Genomic DNA, 20,786 nt, shown 5'->3' with positions numbered 1-20,786 from the left:
CATGTTCGATTTCTAGAACCATCTTGTTTTTAATTATTCTAAATTAGGGATTTAATGACACTCTTATACTGTAAAAAAAAAAAACTCTAGCACAGATGTCTTATATCTTATTATAGATTTTCCATCTTGGACTTGGGGAGAAAATGCTTAGTTTCCTGAAATAGTCTTGGTGTGTTTAAAAGCAAATGAGGCCTTAGAGAGCTCATGATAGTAAGTGCTAGCTTGTCTTGAACTAATGAATCTCTAGTGCCAGATAAAAGGAAGCTGAAACATCGTGGCATTTCTCTAATACAGTAATGGTTAATACTGCCTTCGTTTGCATAAAAGTTGCATATCCTGCATGTTTCAGTACATCAAGTGCACTAACTTTGTATATATACATGTGACTAGTGAAAAAAAAAGTTAAAAAATCTAACAGGGGACAAAAGCTGATTCTTAATTTTGATGTTGATATTTAGACCCATAGATGGAAAAGTCATCCCAGCTCGACCTCCTCCACCAAAGGGGGCCCCTGGAAGACCACCTCCACCCAAGTTCTTGGGATCTAAGGCATCATCTCAGAAACAAGTTTTTTGTCGCTCTTCATCAGATGTGGATCTCCAGAATAAACAAAGTGCCTTGACAATGGGGCTCACAAGGGCCAAGAGCCAGATCTTACGGAAACAAGAACCAGTGTTGCCTCCTCGACCCAAACCAGGTCACCCCCTCTATAGGAAATACATGGTAAATTACTCTTACCTCTTAATTTAGATCAGAAATCATTTAGTTAAAGCTTTTTCTCAGAAACAAATACAGGGTATAATATTCCTTAGGAAAATGGGCTGGGCAATTAGAGAATTGCTCTTGTGTTCCCTTAGGTGAAGCATGACTTAATGTTTAAATGGGGGTATAGCTCTTATTAGAAATATAAAGAAGGAAATCTTAGGAAAGGGTGACAACAAATTGTCATTACTTATGATCAGACAGAAACAATGAGGAAACAGCAGATCATGGAAATAATCCTGCCTCCGTCTCATGGATGACCTGGGGTCAGTCACATACACTTTCTGGGCCTCAGTCCTTCATCTCTAAAGTGAGAAGGTTGAACCAGAAGGTAGGAGGTCTCTAAAGTCCCTTTCTACCTCTCAATCTATGGTCCTATGACCTTACTAGTAAAGGCCTATGGTTAACTGTTATCATTTGTAACCACTTAGTAAATTGTGAGGTAAAGTTGACAACTTTAAAAAAGAAATTAAATTGACTCAGTTGAAAGCATTTTCTCATGAGGAAAAAAGAGGAATTATCTTGTGCTCCCTTTTTTTTACCCCTCCAAAAGTCTAACATTAATGGTCTATTTAATTTCAGTGTTTTCGTCATTTAACACATTTAAGAATCTGTTTTTGTTTCTGTTAATAAGCTTAAAACTTTGCCTCAGTTTCACTGTCAGTCAAGCAATTATTTTATGCCATGCATAAAATGAGTCCTGGGCATATGAAGAAAAGCAAAAATAATCCTTGCCCCCAAGAAGCTTACATTCAGAAAGGGAAACAAACATGAAAATAGCTGAATACATAAAAGATATTGATCAATAAATTAGCCTACTATTTATCAAGAGCCCAATGTTACAACTAGGTACATGTACTAAGAATGAAACAATTCTATTCTCAAGAAATTTAGTTTCTAATGGGAGAGCCAAAAAGTAAATATGTAAATATATAAATATATACAGCACAAACAAAAAGTGAATAAATGGAAATAAATTCAGAGTAGTTAAATACAAGATAGTTTAGTAGAAAGGGCACTAGCAGTTGGGGAAATCAGGAAAGGTATCATGGAAGATTGTGATTGAACTGTGTTGCATCTTAAAGGAAGAGAGGAGACTCCATAAGGTAGAGGTAAGGAGAAAGTACATTCATGTCTAAGGGGGCTAGAAATATAGGTGAAATCCAAGTTGTAAAGGGTTTTAAAAGCTAAACAGAGGAGGATCTCAGGGCCTTGAAAAGGTCACCTGCATCAAGTAAGTGTCAGTTGAGTCTAGTCTTGAAGGAAACCAGGAATACTGAGAGAGGAAGGTAAGGAGGGAATATATTCCAGACATAGGTCATGTCAAATGCAAAGGCAAAATTGCAGGGTTTAGGGGCACAGCACCCCCTGCAATCTGGAAAATCCTCATAAAATCGTGTGCCATCTGCTGCCTTTGCATTCTTTTCACAAACTTTAACTTTTTACTCATTTTAACTTCAAAAAAGAAATTGTATATATTTATGGTTTTAAAAGGTAAAATATTATCATATTATGCATATATTTTGTGCATTTCTGAGTTTCTAAACTTTTTCTGTGTCATCTGCTGCCCTTCACATGTCATCTGTGATTTCCACAAAACTCTTCCAAAATTCCCATTTAATTTCTTATGCTGATCGGCAATATATCGAGACTATGGTAAGGAAAGTCACGATGCAGAATGGATAACTGTAGTCTAGCAGAGTAGAATCCTAGAGTTAGTGAAAGGGAATGAAGTATTAGAAAACAGGAAAGGGAGGAATGATTCCAGTTGTGGAGAGAATTCAGTTGTTTTAGCCCAGCAATTCTCTGGACCCCTTTTAAACTCTTGAATATTATTGAACAAACAAAACAAAAAACTAACAAAAGAACTTTTGTATATGTGGACTGTTAACTATTAATATTTACCTCATTACAAATTAAAACTGATACATTTTAGTATATTCATTCATTTTAATATAACAATAATAAACTCATTACACTTTAAGAAATTTTTTTTTTTTGCTTTTTGGAGGGGGGAAGGCAGGGCAATTGGGGTTAAGACTTGGCTGAGGTTACATGGCTAGTAAGCTTTATGTGTATGAGGCAACATTTGAACTCAGGTCCTCCTGACTCCAGGGACCATGCTCTATTCACTGCACCAATGAGCCACCCCTACTTTAACACTTTTATGAAAAATAACTTTTTTCCATAAAAAGACTCTGGTGAGAAGAGTGACATTTTACATATTTTTGCAAGTCTTGTTAACATGTCTAACTTAATGTCAGACAGCTGAACTCTCATATGTGCTCCTGTATTCAATCTTTCGAAACATACAAAGCTTTTGGTTGAAGTATATGAAGAAAGTCCAGCTTCACATAGATATATGATTGGAAAATGCAGAAGTATTTTAGTTAGATAACATCTTACTATTATTTTGAAAATAGTTTTGACACCAAGGATCTTCTGAAAGGATCTCAGGGATGCCCAGGGTTCCCAAGATTACACTTTGAACAAAACTGTTTAGGACTCTACCTCTTCTAGTTTGGGATAAAGATCAACTTTATGAATGGTGTCATTGTTTTCAGTTTGATAGTAGCCATGTGACCATTGATAAAAGCATTGAGACAGCTGTGTTTTCTGTTGTAAACCTTTAACATTAAATTTGGCAATTGTCACTTTCAGCCTCTTGGTGGGAATTTTTTCTTTTTAGTAAAGAGATCAGAAATTTTATTTTGAGGGCTGGTGATAATGATGATATACTTATGTGTCAATGTAAAGTTTAAGAATTTTTTTTTTTTACAACATTATGGAGTTGGTATTTCTCAGTGTTTTAAGGAGCAGCAATTTCCTCAAGGTTGGCGCTGCCTCCCTTCCTTGTTAGATAATCTTTGTGGGTGGTGATTGTTGTTGTTCAATCATTTTCAGTTATGTCTGACTCTTTGTGACCCTGTTTGGAATTTTCTTGGCAGAGATACTGGAGTGGTTTGCCATTTCCTTCTTCAGCTCATTTTACAGATGAGAAAACTAAGGCAAACAGGGTTAAATGACTTGCCTAGGGTCACACAGCTAGTAAGTATCTGAGGTCAGATTTGAACTCAGGAAGATGACTCCTCCTGTCCTTGAAAAGAGATCTTTCTGTTCTAAGACTAGCTTTCTTTCCATTCTATCATACTGTCTGAAACTGGTTGTAGATTTAATTGTTTCTCTTATGAGTGTATGATTTTTCACATTTTCACATTAGTGAAAATAATGCTTCTTGCTTGTTACAAGGTTCCTATTTTTTTCTAGCTTTTGTCACCTGATCTAAGCTGGACGAATCCCTTTCTTATCAAAAGAACCATCGACCATAAATAAAGTGATCATTTTTTCAGAACCAAAAATTTGGACATTATCTGACAAAAGAGATTGCTTTTGCAAAGGTTTGGCAAAAGGACACTGTTTTCTTGAAAATGAGGACAGTCCCAGAAAAATATGGACTTTTACAGTTACCATAAATCATAACCCACTTACCAAAATAGAGAAAGAAAGATTTATTTATAAAGTTAATTCTGTATTTTGGACAACTAAGAGAAATTTATGAGTACAGATTGGTGCTTTCGTTATAGTAGCGTGTTTCATTACACTATTCGTTAGCAATTACCAGTGCCCACCATGGTGTAGTAGATGGAGGACTAGCTCTGGAGTCAAGAAGAACTAGGTTCGAGTCCAACACATACTAGCCTTGTGTACAAGTCACGTGATTCCCCAGGGTACTGAGTCCCTCTCAAGCAAAAAAGCTCAGGCTTTCCTGATTATATCAATAGAGGTGATTCTCTCTGCTGGTGAAATCAGGTCCAAATTTTTAAGAAATCTTTCTAAATTATAAATTTTTTTTTCTAATTGTTCCTGCCCTACTATTAGTATCAGTCACCAAAGCTAGAATTATGGGATATTTTACCCAGGAACCTAAGCAGAAATCTAGGCCAAATAAGGGGATCCTGATCATGGAATACTGACCCAGTTTTTCTAACTATACAGAAAATAAACTATGTGTTTGACTGTCACTTCACCAGATGCAGAATTAGGAGTGCCACACCCACATCTCCTGTACTCATTGTGTTAGCTTCCTGGGTTTTTTTCTGGGTTTCCTCTACTTTAAAATTAACTTGTCTCTTCCTGAGATTCCAACAAGTAACTTATGAGGTTTCTAATTTACTACTGTTGCCACATAATTTAAACATTTTTCGAGAACCAGACTAAGAAAATTCAGCCAGAGCATAACCAGAGCAAAGAATTGTCAGAGGGTGCATTTAAAATCAGGCTAGGTACAGATCAGGGCAGTTGAAGAGCATATTTAGAAGTAGAGAACAGGTAGGAACATGAATCACAACATATGTTTAGCATCACGAAGAGTCAGAATTGAGAAAACATGGCTGAAGGTCAAGAGACAGAGAGGGCTTCAAGTAAAAGCAGTCCAGAACCTTGGATAGCTCTGGGAGGTGGGGAGAGCCATTCTAAAAGTGTCTGAGTTTAGATTGAATTCTTTTATTCTCAGAATTCTGAATGTACTCGATTAGTTCCACTCTACATGAAATTCTCCAGTTCCAGTCAATTCATTTCAATAAACATTTATTACATACTTAGTATGTACAAAGACAATTTGCTAGGATTGCCAATGCAAGGACAAAAAAATTGAAACTTCCTTTAAGGAATTTGCATTTGACTGGTTATTGAAGCCTTCTCATCATTTATACAGGGTCGATCCTTATAGGACAGGGGAATCACCTTCATACTCCATGTTAGTTGTATATCCATAGGAAAAAGAAACATATGTTAAGGACCTCCTGTGGTAGGCTCTGAAGAATTCTAAGATGAAAAAGACACATTCCATGCCTGTGGTGAGAAGCCCAGGAGATGAGAGGACCACATCATCTGATCTCTTCAAGGGTTCCATAGGTATCACCATATCCACGATAACTCCATCAGGCTACTTAGAAGCATATGTGTCTTGTTATTCACTCAGTGACTCATTCTATGGGAGGTCCCTGGCTCAGCTCTAGGCAGAGAATCTGATACTCAGAGTGGCAAAGTACCCCAAATGAATTATAACCAAAAAGCCAAGTGTTCAGTGTTCTACAGAAGCTAAAGAGAGACTTCATCTACAGGAAGCTATATTTTGAGCATACACAATGAATCCCAAAAGGTTCTGCATTTATATGGAGCTTATTTGATCATGAGTAATCCTTTTATTGGCTTCTGTTTAAGCTGCCTGTGCCTCATGGAGTTGCCAATGAAGACACGGTTTCTCAAAACCCTGGAGAGCTCTCTTGTAAGGTACAGTGATGTTCTTACTTTTTACCAGTTACTGTCAAAAATTCTGTGGCACCTATTACTGTTCTTACATGTTACTAAGTGCTTTAGGCTCTGAAGATCAAAACTGGGGGGAGAAGGGAGTAATGTTTTATTCACTAATAATTGCATCTGAAAGTGTCTTCTACCTTACAGCGTGGAGAGGTGCTGGTGCTGCTGAATCAAACTGAAGACAGTTACTTGCAATGCCAAAAGGGAGAGGAAATGGGAAAAATTCACCTGTCACAGATAAAGATTATCACCCCACTGGATGAGCATCTTAAAAGCAGATCAAAAGTAAGAAATTAATTTGGTACACCATGTGGCAGTTACATTTGACAGAACTATTAATTACATCAGCTTCCATTTTTATTGGCGCATTTATATAACAGAAGAATAAATTATACTAGCATTTTATTCCATTTTAAGAGTAAATTGCTTAGAGGAAGCTTGCAATAGCCATCCTCATCACCTTGGTTGCATAGATTGACTGTGGTTTATGCTAGACACATTTCATGTTTCAGTGACTTAGAGCAACCCCAAAATCGAGCCATTAATTTGCAATTGTAAAAATTGCTTTTTCAAAATAATGCAGATATGCTTAGCAAAATGGCAGCGATTTGATGCAGTCAGAGCAGATCATGATGAAAAGAGCCAAATTCACCTTCTTCACTTCAGAGATGAAAACTTTGAATGGCCATAATCTCAGTGATTTTAGCTCCAGAAATAGTGTAACTGAGTCCCACCCCCAAAGCAACCAATCCTAGTTGGTACCTGACAAATCAGGAAACCCCAGAGAGTAGCATTGTGGTAATGAGGGTTGTTTGTAAGCAGCACAAATGTCCTTGAGATGTCTGCTAAAAGTCTAGTTAAGAAGCTGTTTCATAAGCTTGCTAATTAAATAAATATCTGTTCCAACTGAGAGGGAGGATCCAAACAAATCAAAACTAACCATTTCAGTTACAGGGAACATGGTTAGTGACAAAGTAGTCTCCTCTGAAAGCAGTAATGTTTAATTTCTTTTTACTCTGGAAACAATGCCTAGGATATTGCAACATATATTATTTCACAGAGGTTTAAATACTGAGTCCCTTTGGAATATGTGAAGCATTCAAAGGAAACTGAAAAGCAGCTCTGACTCGTTAGCATGTGTTTCCCTAGGTCAGCTATCATAGAAGCTGCTCGAGGGCAGGAACTAGGTCAGTCTTGTCTTTGTAATCCAGTACATAGCACAGTACCTTGCTTATTATAGACATTTTCCAAAAAATGCTTTTTGAGGCCAGTTAGGAGGTACAGTGGGTAGAGCACTGGCACTGGAGTCAGGAGCACCTGAGTTCAAATCCAGCCTCAGATACGGCCTTGCTGTGTGACCCTGGGCAAGTCACTTAACCCTGTTTGCCTCAGTTTCCTCATCTGTCAGATGAGGAGGCAGAAATGGCAAATGACAGCAGTATCTTTGCCAAGAAAACCCTACAAGGGATCACAAAGAATTGGACACAACTGAAAACAACAACATAATGAAAAGATTGTTGGATAATCTCTGTGATTCCTTATTGCCCCAGATCCATGATCCTGTGATCATAAATTACAAAGAAGTTGCTGATCTGAACTGGTGGAGGAAATTTCCACACTGGGAGCTCTTACACCAATGATTTAATACACCTGGACCCTCACTCAAGAGGAAGAAAAATCATATACATCTTTTAAAAAAAAAGTCAGAACAGCAACAGTAACCGAAGTACAGGAAAAATTGTTTGCCTTTCATTCTAGTTTTATGGTCTCTTCTATGTTAATATAATTTTAGTGCTGGCCACATAGTAGGTGCTTAATAAAAGAATATGTATCTTCAGAGGAATGAATCTTGAAAACAAAGTATAGTTTTGAAGCAAATTACTGTTGGAAGACAAAAAACTCTAGAATTCATTGAAAATAAAGGAAATTTATCTTTGGTCCTGTCACTTCTATGTTTTGATGTACAATCATTTGGTCATAACATCTATTGTTCTCCTCTCAGAGCACAAATGAGTGTAACAGTGGAAATGATACTGCCAAAAGCTGTATTTTATGAGTAGAAAAATGAACTAGAAGTATCAAAATAGAAATGGAGGGGTTTTTTTTAACAACCTTCCAAATTTTATCGAACTTCAATTTTGCCTGACTTGTCTTGCATTGTCGACACAATTACCTCTCAAGCTGTGGTGGTGTTCAGAGATTACTGTAACAGTAGTGATGATGGGCCATAGTAACTCCACTCATCCAGCATCCTTGAGTGATTCAGTCTTCTGCATTAAGGGATTTTTCAAATGATGGAAGCTTTCCTGATTTAAGTGCCTACACTATTTGGGGGGTTTTATAGGACTGTTTGCCCAAGATTTCAGAGCTGTGTCTTTCTTTTGTCTCATCAGATTTAGAGCTACAAGAGACCTTAGAAATTAGGTAATTTAACCACTTCATTTTACAGATGAGGAAAATGAGGCACAGAATGGAACTTGACTTGCCCAGAGTCATACAGGCAGTAAGTGGCAAAGTGAGGATTCAAACCCAGGTCTTTTGACTCCAAATCTAGGGGGGCTTTCCACTGTGCCTCATTTCCTTTCTCCTGACAGTCCTCCTGCTTCCTCCCTCCCTTAGATGTCACTTATTAATTGTGGTACTATCCCACAGCCCCACCCCCCAATTTTTCTTTTTTCTAACCCAAGAGTAGCTAAGGATTGCCCAGTGTCCTTATTTTTACACATAATTAATTCCAAGTTAGTAAGTTCTAGGTGAGGGTCTCAGTAGTGTTCATAGTCTGGGTTTTTAACTATGTTCCAGATAGTTGAGGTTCAGTAAGTCTCATCCCCAGATAAGTAAGGCGTCAGCATACCAAATGGCAGTTAACAGGTACCGCCATTTTAGAAAGATTTTTTCAGTGTTTTGGCTTTTTTTTTTTGAGTGTGAAGAGTCTGTGTCCTTAAGACTTGTGATGATTTGAACTGTCCTGATCCCTTGGGAAAATATCACTCCCTGCTTACATCCCTATCCTGAGCTTCTCCATCAAAGACAGAGCAGGATTAACATGTGCAGGCAGAATAGAACTACTATATGGTATGATTTTTAAGGTCATTAAAAGATCTCCTGGCCCCAAAAATACTCATTGTACCTTGCTACATTAAATTCGCACACTCTTCTCCCTTTAATTAGGCAATGAAAGTTCCCACCAAAATGTGAATATTATTCACTAGAATGGTAACTTTTTTCTTCTAAATTTATTTACTTTTAGTTTACAACCTTCAGTTCCACAAATTTATGAGTTCCAAATTTTCTCCCCCTTCCTCCTCCTCCCTCCCCCACCATAGTGGTGTGCTTCACATTAAACATTATTCAAGTTGTAAAGAAGAATTATAACCAATGGAATGAACAACAAGGAAGAAGGAATGAAACAAAGCAAGTAGTTTGCTTCAATCTGCATTCAGACTCCGTAATTCTTCCTCTGGATGTGGATAGCCTTTTCCAGCATGAGTCCTTTGGACTTGTCTTCTAACCTTGCATTGCTGAGAAGAGCCCAGTCTGTCAAAGTTAGTCATCACAGATACATGTTTGTAATTGTGTGCAAAGTTCTCCTGGTTCTGCTCTCCTCACTCAGCATCAGCTTGTATAAGCCTCTCCAGGTTATTAAGAAGTTGTCTGCTCCTCATTGCTTATAGCACAATAGTATTCCATTGCATTCATATACCACAACTTATTTACCACTCCCCAATTGATGGGCATCCCCTTAATTTCCAATTCTTTGCCACCACAAAAAGAGCTGCTATAAATATTTTTGCACATATGGGTCTTCCTCCCACTTCTATGATCTCTTTGGGATACAGACCTAGAAGTGGTATACTTCTGAGTCAAAGGGTATGAAATTATTTATAGCCCTTTGGGCATAGTTCCAGATTGCTCTCCAGAATGGTTGAATCACTGCACAACTCCACCAACAATACATTAGTGTCCCAATTTTCCCACATCTTCTCCAGCATTGATCATTTTTTTTCGTGTTTTGTCATGTTAGCCAATCTGACAGTGAGATGTGGTACCTAAGAGTTGTTTCACTTGCATTTCTCTAATAGTGATTTAGAACATTTTTTCATATGATTATAGATAGCTTTAATTCCTCCCTCTGAAAACTTCCTGGTCATATCCTTTGACCATTTATCAATTGGGGAATGACTTGTATTCTTATAAATTTGACTCAGTTGTCTGTATATTTTAGAAATAAGGCCTTTATCAGAGACACTAGTTGTAAAAATTCTTTCCCAGTTTTTTGCTTCCCTCCTAATCTTGATTATACTGTCTTTCTACAATAACTTTTCAATTTAATGTAATAGAATGGTACGTTTTTAAAGTCATTAGTCATGAACACTTTAGCTTGAATCGTTAGTATCCCAAGCTCACTAATCATTTACCTAGTAAGGTGTTGAGTAAGACATGAGGGAAATTATTTTTCTATTATATTAATTACCAATTATTAAATCAGGATTAAGGCTCTTTACCTTCATTTCCTTAATTGGGGACCATCCCCTGTAGGTCAGTCAACTAGTATCTCTGAAGGACAAGGCTGATAGATGAGATTACCAAAATCCTTGGGGAACATGCTCCTCCGTTTTGGGGGGGAACTCCATCCAACTAGGAGGCCTAGGTCCTTGTACCCCTCCATTAGAATTTAGGGTGACCCAGCTCATGAAGGAGAAAACCAACCAGAGTGGTCTGGGTAGAAATGGATTCCTCTGGCCAGATTGTTGGAGGTGGCTGAGTTTCATGATCAGTCCACATTCTCAGCAGGAGGAGCTAAAGACTCCGCTCCCCTCCCCCCATTAATTGTTCACTAATCTATGTTGATTTCTCTCATCGAGGGCACTCCCTTTAAAAAAAAAAATTTAAGGCAAGTCTCCATTAGGTGTCTTTGGTTACTGAGAGCAACCACTGACTATCAATTTGATTATCGGCTAGCTAATTAGTAAATTATTATTTGTCACCCAGAAACTCTTTCTCTCAGGATTTTCATTTGCCATAGACCTAAGATATGTACGTTGTATTTTCTTGGGAAGTAAAGGAGGAACAAAATGCTTCAAGTGTGAGCCATTACACAGAATGGCACATCTAAAGGAAGCTGCTTCATCTTGAGAGAACACGTGAAGGCTACAGATGTCACCTAGACTGCCCAGTAAATAGGAAACAGGGCACATCGACCAATGAAAGATCTTGTACACTAGAAAAATCCCTGGTTGTGGAGCTAGAGGAGCTCAGTTTGAGTCCTGTCTCTCATTACTGGCTCTGTGACCTTGGACAAAAGCCCTTCTCAGGGCTTTAACCTCCTCATCCAATAAAGTTGGGGGAGAATATTTCTAATGTTTCTTCTAGTTCTAAATCCTTTTTATTCAGTGTTAATTCCGTTTTGCTGTTGTTTTCACTCTTGACAGAAGACTTTAATAATTTTTTTGTTATCATTATAATAGACAATTGTCAGCAGTCTAAAGAAAAATACATTTATTTCCCAAGTCCCACTTTTTTTTCCTGCTGATAAGCAGTGAGGGTTTTCATTTCCCTCAATCCGCTTGCTTAAAATCAACCAATTAGTTCCTAAAAGCACCTTGGGTACCCTATTTCCTTTTCCCATATAAGCCTTGGCATTGACTTAACCATCCCAATTATATAGGAAAGCCCAAGCCAGACAGCTGCGGCATAGCATTTGCTCCTAATCAGAAACAGTATTGAATTAGCCCATAGCAAATTAACCGGAATTGATGGTTATGCCTGTTGTGAGTTTGTGGCAAATCATGGGCTTCTTTCTTCATCATCAAAGTCAAGAGTGGAATTCTCAGGGATTTTCACTATTCCTATCAAATGGAGGTGCCAGGTTTGAAGCCCACAAGAACATTACCAATCTAAGCCCTGGTTATAAGCTAGAAATAGAAAAAGAACTAGGTACACCATTGTGGAAAGGATGAGATTATTTTGTGCGGAAGATGTGATTTAGTGCGTGGGCATGTGCTCTCTCTCTCTCTCTCTCTCTCTCCCCCCCTCCCTCCTTCCTCCCTACCTCTCTTTCCCCACCTCTTTCTCTCTTACCCTCTCTCTTCCTCCCTTCTTCATTTCCCCCTTCTCTTACTCTCTTGTCTTTCTGATATCTCTTAATCCCCTCATCTCTTCCTCAGATAAAATTCCCAGAAGTGAATGTGCTTAATCAGTGAGAGTTAGTTTATCCTCCCTTTGGCCAAGGACATTCCTAACCTGATAAGGTTTCCCTTGTTTTAACTCAGCAGTGTGGCTTTATATTATGTACTGATGATATGTGTGTCTATAGAACTCTAGCAATAGAAAAAAAAATGTCTCAAAGTAAATTAAAAAATGGTAACTTCACTTATGATTCCATTTTTTTTTTCCTTTGCAAGTGTACAACTAATGTACAGAAGTCTGTCAACAGCGATGTCCCTCATGCACTTGTGTTACACGATTTTCCAGCAGGTAAGGACAAAAATCAGAGGCATTGAGGTTTAGTGGATAGAGTGCTAGGCTTGGAGTCAGGGAGATGTGGGTTCAGATCTTGCTTCTGACACTTGCTGTGTGATCCAGAGCTGGTCGCTTAACCTCTCTCTTCTTGACTAGGACTTATTAGTTGAGGCATAGATGGGTTGCAGTCTGCCTTGGAGAAGGGCATTCCCACAGTTGTAGTTTTTCACACTAAAAAAAAAACCCCACAAATCCTTCAAGTATGGAAATTGTGATTAAAAAAATCATCTTCCAAAAAATATGTTTTCAAACTATTAATCTCTTGATTATAGATTAAGGAAGATTCATTTTGATGTATTTTCTCTGAATATATAAAACTCTGGGCCTGGAAGGGACCCTAAGAGATCACCTACTCCATCCTCCTTTCCTCCAAGTAGAATTACATTCAAACTTTTCCCCAAAGTGGACTCTTAACTTTTTGTTTAACTCCTCAAAAACGATTCCACAAATTGTTCATAAAAATGAATGCCATTTTCCAGTAGGATACCAACTACTAATTGTAATAAAATTGTACTCAAAAGTGTTGTATTGACCTGGATTCAAATTTTGCCTCATAAACCTTACTAGCAGTGTGACCATGGGCAAGTCACTTACCTATTTAAAGCCTTTTACAATCTGACTCCAAGCTTCCTTTCCATGCTTATTATATATTGCCACCCTTTACCTATTCTCTCTTCTAGTAAAAAATGGTTCACTTTTTGCTGCACATATTTTCCCGTCCTCTCAGTCTCCATACCTTTGACCAGACCGTCTCTTCCTCTTCACCTCTGCCTCTTAGACTCTCTAGCTTCCTTAAAGGCCTTTTTGGATTTCTCCTAGCTGCTACTCCCCCACTCCCAGCCCCCAACCCAATATTACTGCATGTGTACTTATTATCTATTTTGTGTTCGTTTATATGCACAAATGTTATTTCTTCGTTCTTTGAGGGCATAGACTGTTGTTGCACATTGGTCTTTATGTCACCACCACCAAGCCCATAATACCTGGCACATAGCCAATGCTTAATAAATGATTATAATGTGATTGAATGATTGATTGACCTCTGTAAAGATGCAAGATTTGTTCTGTGCTGTTTATGGCAATTATGGGTTGGCTTAGAGATACTACATGGACTGTATGTGTAATTTATTAGGGTTTATTAGGTTAATTGGTATGGGGGGGCAGTACTGGGAGGCCAGTCCTGGGCAACAATGGGACAACACATGATGGATTACTGCACCTCCCTTAGGCCAGGTCAGATATCATATAAAAACAAGAGCAAAGAAGGCAGAGTGCCAGGGATCATGTGTAAGTTTTCCCATGGGGTAGTTGGAGCTTCTTTCACTGTTTACATTTATTCAGGGTAGCTTATATTAACTATGAGGTCAGAGGTCATGTTCTCATATCTGGCTACCACCTTACACCTCTCTGATCCAGTTCCTTCAGCTGCAAAAGGGAATAGTATAATATGTGTGGTATTTATACCCAGGATTGTTGTGAGGCTCAGATAAGATGAATGGAAAGTACTTTGCAATAAATGTCTGCCGGTGGTAGTGTTAGAAGCATGTGACTTAATGGATAGGGAACCAACTCAAAGTCAAGGGTTCAAGTCCCACCTCTGACAAAGAATGACGTATCATGCTGGGCAAGTCACTTAAACTGTCAGTGTGCCAGAATACTCACTAAAACTGTAAGTTGCAAAATAGTTGTTGATCCACACTATTTGAAAGAGTTTCCTATGACAAATCAAGGGTGCAAAGCCTTGCAAAATTATGCTTTTTTGTTTAATAAATGGAATCCTGATGGCTAAGAAAGTTGAAGATTTTTGTATTAGATATATCCCTTCATATTCCTCTATAAGATTGAAGTCCAAAGATTTTAAAGGAGGTTTTTGGAAATTTTTTTCAGTACTTTAAAAATCTAATTCTGCCACATTATAATTTACAAGTACAATAAGCTCCTGATTATCTGCATCCCAATTATCTTCTTTGTAGAAACTAGACTTTGTTTTAGTATGGCTTTAATCTGCTTGTTGAAAAGCTATGTTAATCTGGTTTCTTCAATTATTTTCAGATTTATATTTACCAATTAGGTGCTTTAAAAAGTAAACGGATGATTGACAATAGTGATGTTACCATTTTACCACTGTAAAATGTTTTTAATTTTTTAATAGTACTCTTAGCCTGTAGACAGGAAAACCTAAGTTCAAATTCGGCCTACAGGCTTGCTAGCTGTGTGATCCTGCGCAGGGCACTTTACTTCCATTTGCCTCAGTCTCCTTATCTATAAAATGGGGATAATATTAACACTTACCTCCCAGGGTTGTTATGAAATGAGACTATAATTATAAGCATTTAGCATAGTGCCTGGCACAAAGTAAGTATTAATTAAATGTTAGCTAATTAGATTTATTATTTTCATCTCAGAAATAAATTATCAGGAAAAAATAAAAAGAGGAGGCTGGTCACATAGGAAAAGAGAGATAACCAATAACCATGCCCATACAGTGTGAGGAGAATTTAAGGAAGGTTTTTGTACATTAGGTAGACCGTTAGTGGTGGGTTTATAGGAGAAAATGAATAGCAGTAAAAAGCAGAGGACCACGAGGTATCGATGGACTAAAGTCTGCAGGAAGTCCCCATGTCAGTGAGATCATAGACCCGTTGGAGGGTTCCAGAGACAGTGCTGAGAGGAAGCCAGGAACACCTGGGTCCAAAAGCTACCCCTGAGACTCATTGGCTGGATGACTCTGGACACCTCTGCATGCCTTGGGCAACTTCCCAGGGAGCAAGACTCTACTAGGTCGTAAATGGATTTAGGTAATTTGTTATCTGCAGTGGTAGAATTCTCATTTACTGAACTTCTTCCACAATGAAATTACTATTCCGATATTTCAGTAGTGTGGGTGGAAAGTATAAGCATGAAACAATAAATAGACATGACTGGATATCAGTACATTATGAACCCATCTGAATTTATCTTGGAGGGGGAGCTTGTTTTTAGATGTACTGAAAAAGTACTGAGTTTTGTTTTTATTTTTTGAAAAAAAACAACTTAATTGATCATGAAGTTGTTGGTTCACCAAATCAACACAATATGCAACCCAGATGGGCAAAATTAAATGTTGCTCCATGCTAGCTAGCTTTTAATTAATTGCATTTGCAACTGGGATAATTTGCTGCCCATAATTGTAATTTTCTTTTACAGAGCAAGCTGATGACTTGAACCTCACTTCTGGAGAGACTGTTTATCTTCTAGAAAAAATAGATAATGATTGGTACCGAGGAAAATGTCAAAACCAGACCGGCATATTTCCTGCTAACTATGTCAAAGTAATTGTAAGTGGTCCATTTCCATTTTAATTGGTCTAATGTTAAGCTGAGGAAGAATGTGGATGCCACTTGGCTGGCACATTAAATTTAAAGGCTGAAAAAAAGACCAGGGTACAGGGCTCTAAGTTGCTGGTTTCATTTCTTCCATTGGCTTATTTGGGATCTTGAATGATATATTATTTGTTTCAACTTATTAAGCTAGAGAGAGAATGATTACTGCACAATGCAGAGTAATGCCTAAAATCCTCAGAATGGGTAAGAAAAATATTCTAGCTCAAGTGGTAAACAACTTTTACTTGACTAGTGATTAGACACTTTTAAATGTGTTCATTTAAAAAAAAAATAAATGTTTTGTTAATATTTTTTAAATGTGATGATAAACCCTGGATTCACTCTCCCTCTAGCTTTATGCCATCACCCCTTTATGGACTCTAGGAGTACCCGTACCTCTTCTCTAATTCTATTGGCTCAAACTTCCTTTCTAGTGTGGTTACTGTTAGTCACCCATAACAGGTCCCCTAGTTCTGCATAACCAATAAACATCAATTAGCTTTTACCAAGGGAAGTTTACTTGAAAGACATAACAAGAACAGAACTATAAACATTTCCACCTCATACCAGGGCAGGAGTACCAGGGTGGGGGGCAGCACACCATTCCCTATACCTTGGTCCCTAGATAAAATAGGCTTATACTCCTCAATTTTTACATAGCAATGGACCCATGAAATCCAGGTCCAAATGCAGCATAGTCGCTGGATACATTTGAGTCTCAGCTAACACTGGGCTGGGTCTCAGAAGTTGATTCCTAATACACTGGGCCTTGACTTTTCAAAGCCTACAATGTCATTGCCATCTTTAATCTCCATAACCTAAAACAGGAAAAATATCTATAAAGAGGCAAAGAGCAGAGGCCTATATTTCTGGGGATACATCTCCTCTTATAGCATTATGTCCTTTCTCTCACCAAAACTTAGCCAGGCAAGAGAGTCAGATCAAAAACACAGGCCTGGGCCTCTTGAATTCACTTGAATGTACTCTAGTCCCAGCTTCATTGTCAATCAGAGAGGCTCTCCTTCACCACATGGTTATCAGATGGGACCTTGTTACAGAAAGTCTAACATCAGTGAAGCTTTCTGTGTATGCTCATTGTACAATCCTCTCACTAAATTACCATGACCATCACTTTCCCATATCTCTTTCCCCAAGTAAGAAAGAAATATGACAAGACAAAGCAAACCAACTCATTGGCCATATTGGACAGATGATTATGCCTCTCTAGCTTCTTTTCTTTTTTTTTTTTTTTAAGCAATCGGGGTTAAGTAACTTGCTCAAGGTTACACGGCCAGTTATTTCTGGGTGTGGTGCTGAGTATCTGAGCCCAGATTTGATCCCCAGGTCATCCCGACAGTGGAGCCAGTGCTCTCACTTGCCGAGCCACCTGGCCGCCCCTCTAGCTTATTTTCTCTCCGCTGAGAGAACAGAAATGAAGACAGGATGCTAGCTTAATTGGAGTTTCAGATGTGCCTTCAGTATATTGAAATAATAATAATCAGTTATCCAGAAAGAATATTCCTTCAGAAGACTTTCCCTTTCCCAAAGTCCTTTTCTTTTGCCCTTCTTTGCAGTGTTTCATTTTACATTCTTTACTCACTCCCTCTCCCCTACCTCAATAAATAAATAAATAATTTGCTGCAGGGGGGTGAAATTATTATTGATTGGTTCAGTGAGGTATTATTCTGCTTACTGGGAGATTCTTGCACCATGATTGCAAATTGGATAAAGCAAGATTAGCTTTAACCATTGCAATTTTATTAAATACCACTGCCTGCCTTGTGAAGGAAGCCAAAGCAGGGTAACTATTAGGGAACTGTTAGTGATAAGCTCCCGAATGTTGTGATGTCTGGGATAAAGCCAGACTACTTTTATTTATTTTCTGCTTATGCTTTCTTTAAAAAAAAAATCAACACATTTTGTTTGACACAACAAACACCACTTTCCCACAGATATCCAAACATCCCCCCCACATTACTCCCTACACACACACACACACACACACACACACACACCAGTCTCTGAAACAATTATGCAAAGCTGCCTAGTGGCATGATTATGACTGCTGGTTCACGTCAGGCAGCCTTTAGGATCTCTGTGATAATGGGAGCATGATTTATCCCTGGGTAAAACTTACTGATACTGAGAAATGCCAATAAAAATGTATAATAAACAGTTTTGATCATTAACAACCTCTTTGGGAAAAAGAAAAAGCATTTTCTATTACTTCTACGTGTCAGAGGGAGATGGGGAATGGAGCCTCAATTTTTCAAATATAAATTAATTTAAATTCCTTGGATAATTGAAAACATGGTCATTGAAAATTGAACATTATACATTGAGCCAGGTTCCCTTAGAAAAACCTAGCTACATCCTTCAGACTAATATTAATGATAAAAATATCATAAAGGCTGGGTCACTACCTTCTGAGGTGTTTAATACAAGGCTTTGTATACAATAAGTGCTTAATAAATGTTTATTGTGTTTGAATTATTGTAATTAGCTCATAGATTCATAGAATTCCTGAGATGGAAGGAAGGCTAGGTGTCCTGTTGTCCAACCCCTATGTTATAGACAAACTCCAAACAAGTAAAGTAGCTTGCTCACATTCAGTTATCTTTTTTTTTCTTTTTGGAGGGGGAAGTTAGGGCAATTGGGGTTAAGTGATTTGCCCAAGGTCACACTAGTAAGTGTTAAGTGTCTGAGTCTGAATTTGAACTCAGGTCCTTCCCAACTCCAGGGCCATGTAGCAGCAGCATGTACCCCAGCATCCCTAGGGTGGCTGCCAACACAGGTTCTTAGATCTGCTTTGCTAAAGGAAAGCAACTCAAAATGGGTTAACAAGCTTACTTTAATCAATCAAACATATATCATTTACCTAGTTCAGGGGAAAAAGGTCAGCACCCCGAACTTCAGAGTATACAAACAGAAGTTATAAAGCAGAAGTTACAAGAAAACAGCAAAACATATCAAGTAGACAGGCTTCCAAACTGTCCAACCAATACATCCATACCAAATCACAGTTATCAGAGAGGGAAACATCAACATCTGGGTTTTCAAAGCCAGGGGGCTCTCAACAACAGCTGCCCAGAGTTTCATCTGGTCAAATCACACAACACTTCTCAAAGTGAGCCTCAAAGAAAAGCCTCACATCAGAGCTTATGTATCCTTCTCTGGCTCAGAGAATGTAACAACCTTCTTGACCCACTGCCCAATCACAAAGTATCTTCTGAGAAACAAGCCTCCTGCCCCAGGCTCCTGGTGGGCTTAAGCCTAGGGGCAGGGAAGATCTTAAAAATTTACATTCCTATAACAGGCCGATACTCTATTCACTGTACCACCTAGCCGCCCCCAACATTCTGCTCATTGTAGGAGCACTTTGAAGAAGAATGTCCTAACTACACTGAGATCAATCAGACTGAACAATGAACACCTTACATGCTTATAGGGCCTTTAGGAAAGAAGGATGGAAACAAGCATTCATTAAATAGCTACTGCATACCAGGCTCTATCCTAAGTGCTTTATAAATATTGTCTCATTCGATCTTCATGACAGCCTTGGGAGTTAGTTACTATTATTATCCCCATTTTATAGAGGAGCAAACTTTGAGTCAGACAGATTAAGTGACTTGCCCAGGGGTCACATAGCTAGTAAGTGTCTGAAACTGGATTTGAACTCAGGTCTTCCTGACTCCAGGCCCAGCACCCTATCCACTATACCACCTAGCTGCCCAGGTGCCTTTATATTTTAAAAAATACTTTGCTCAAAGCCACTCTAATGAGAAAAATGATATACATGTTTCTATCCCCATTATACAGATGAAGAAGCTGAAATGAGGTGATTTAGCCAGTTTCACATAGTTAGGAAGGTACAGAAATACACTGTGAGCTTGGTTCTGTTAAGACTGGGGCCAGAACTCTTCCCACCATGCCCGATGGCTCTTAGTGGGGGCCTAATAGTGACAGGCAGCACTTCACAACATTTCTGTGAATATTGTAGATGTAGACACTGATACTCGGAGAAATTAAGGGACTGTCCTACAGTTAAATAGAGGGAGAAATTAGGCCCAAGTCTCCTGAGTCCAGCACCCTCTAAGCTATACCAGGCTAATCTCAGGTTTTCAAGTAAACTTTTCCAAAGGATTCATTTCTTCATTATTACCTTCAGTGGAGAGAGAGCCTCTCCTTTTTAAGGACAGACTACAAAACAAGACAGTAATTATGCACATTCTGAGCAGCTCCCATTTAAAATAAATACATTTTACACACTGTTAGAATTCTGTAATGAATCATGTAAGGTATTAGCTACTTAGACTGAAACCCTAAGTCAGGGGTGGGGAACCTGCAGGCTCAAGGCCACATGTGGCCCTCTAGGTCCTCAAGTGTGGGTGGCTCTTTGACTGAGTCTAAACTTCACAGGACAAATCACCTTAAAAAAAAGAATCCATTCTGTAAAACTTGGACTCAGCCCAAAGGACATACCCAAGGACCTAGAAGGCCACATGTGGCCTCAAGGCCATAGGTTTCCCACCCCTGCTAAGCCTAAACCATTCTGGGTCAGCAGTGGATTCTGCCACCCATTGTGTAATGTTGTAACCTAACTCTAGTAGACAATATTTTGTTGTTCAGTCTTTTCAGTCATGTCTCTTCAAAACCCCATTTGGGGTTTTCTTGGCAAAGATACTGGAATGGTTTGCCAGCTGATTTTACAGATGAGGAAACTGAGGGAAACAGGGATTAGTGACTTACCAAGGTTCACAATGCTAGGAAGAATCTAAGGTCCATTTTGAACTCAGAAAGGTGAGTCTTCCCAACTTGTAG

The 20,786-nt window shown here is 38.5% G+C and overlaps 1 protein-coding gene across 5 annotated transcripts in view; it reads left to right on the top strand.

The window, feature by feature from the left end:
• Positions 1-20,786, top strand: part of SH3D19 (SH3 domain containing 19) — a 209,807-nt gene that overhangs the window by 170,901 nt on the left and 18,120 nt on the right. For all 5 annotated transcript variants that reach the window (XM_069105507.1, XM_069105506.1, XM_069105509.1 and 2 more), the window contains 5 exons: positions 459-723; positions 5,986-6,054; positions 6,226-6,366; positions 12,486-12,558; positions 15,790-15,920. In XM_069105507.1, coding sequence (XP_068961608.1) covers positions 459-723; positions 5,986-6,054; positions 6,226-6,366; positions 12,486-12,558; positions 15,790-15,920 — 679 coding nt within the window. The remainder of the gene's footprint in view (positions 1-458; positions 724-5,985; positions 6,055-6,225; positions 6,367-12,485; positions 12,559-15,789; positions 15,921-20,786) is intronic.

The sequence above is a fragment of the Petaurus breviceps genome, unplaced genomic scaffold (genome assembly GCF_028583685.1).
Source record: "Petaurus breviceps papuanus isolate PSGF00001 unplaced genomic scaffold, PetGlider_PUasm1.0 76, whole genome shotgun sequence".
Lineage (NCBI taxonomy): Eukaryota > Metazoa > Chordata > Mammalia > Diprotodontia > Petauridae > Petaurus > Petaurus breviceps.
This window is presented reverse-complemented; position numbering and strand designations above follow the sequence as displayed.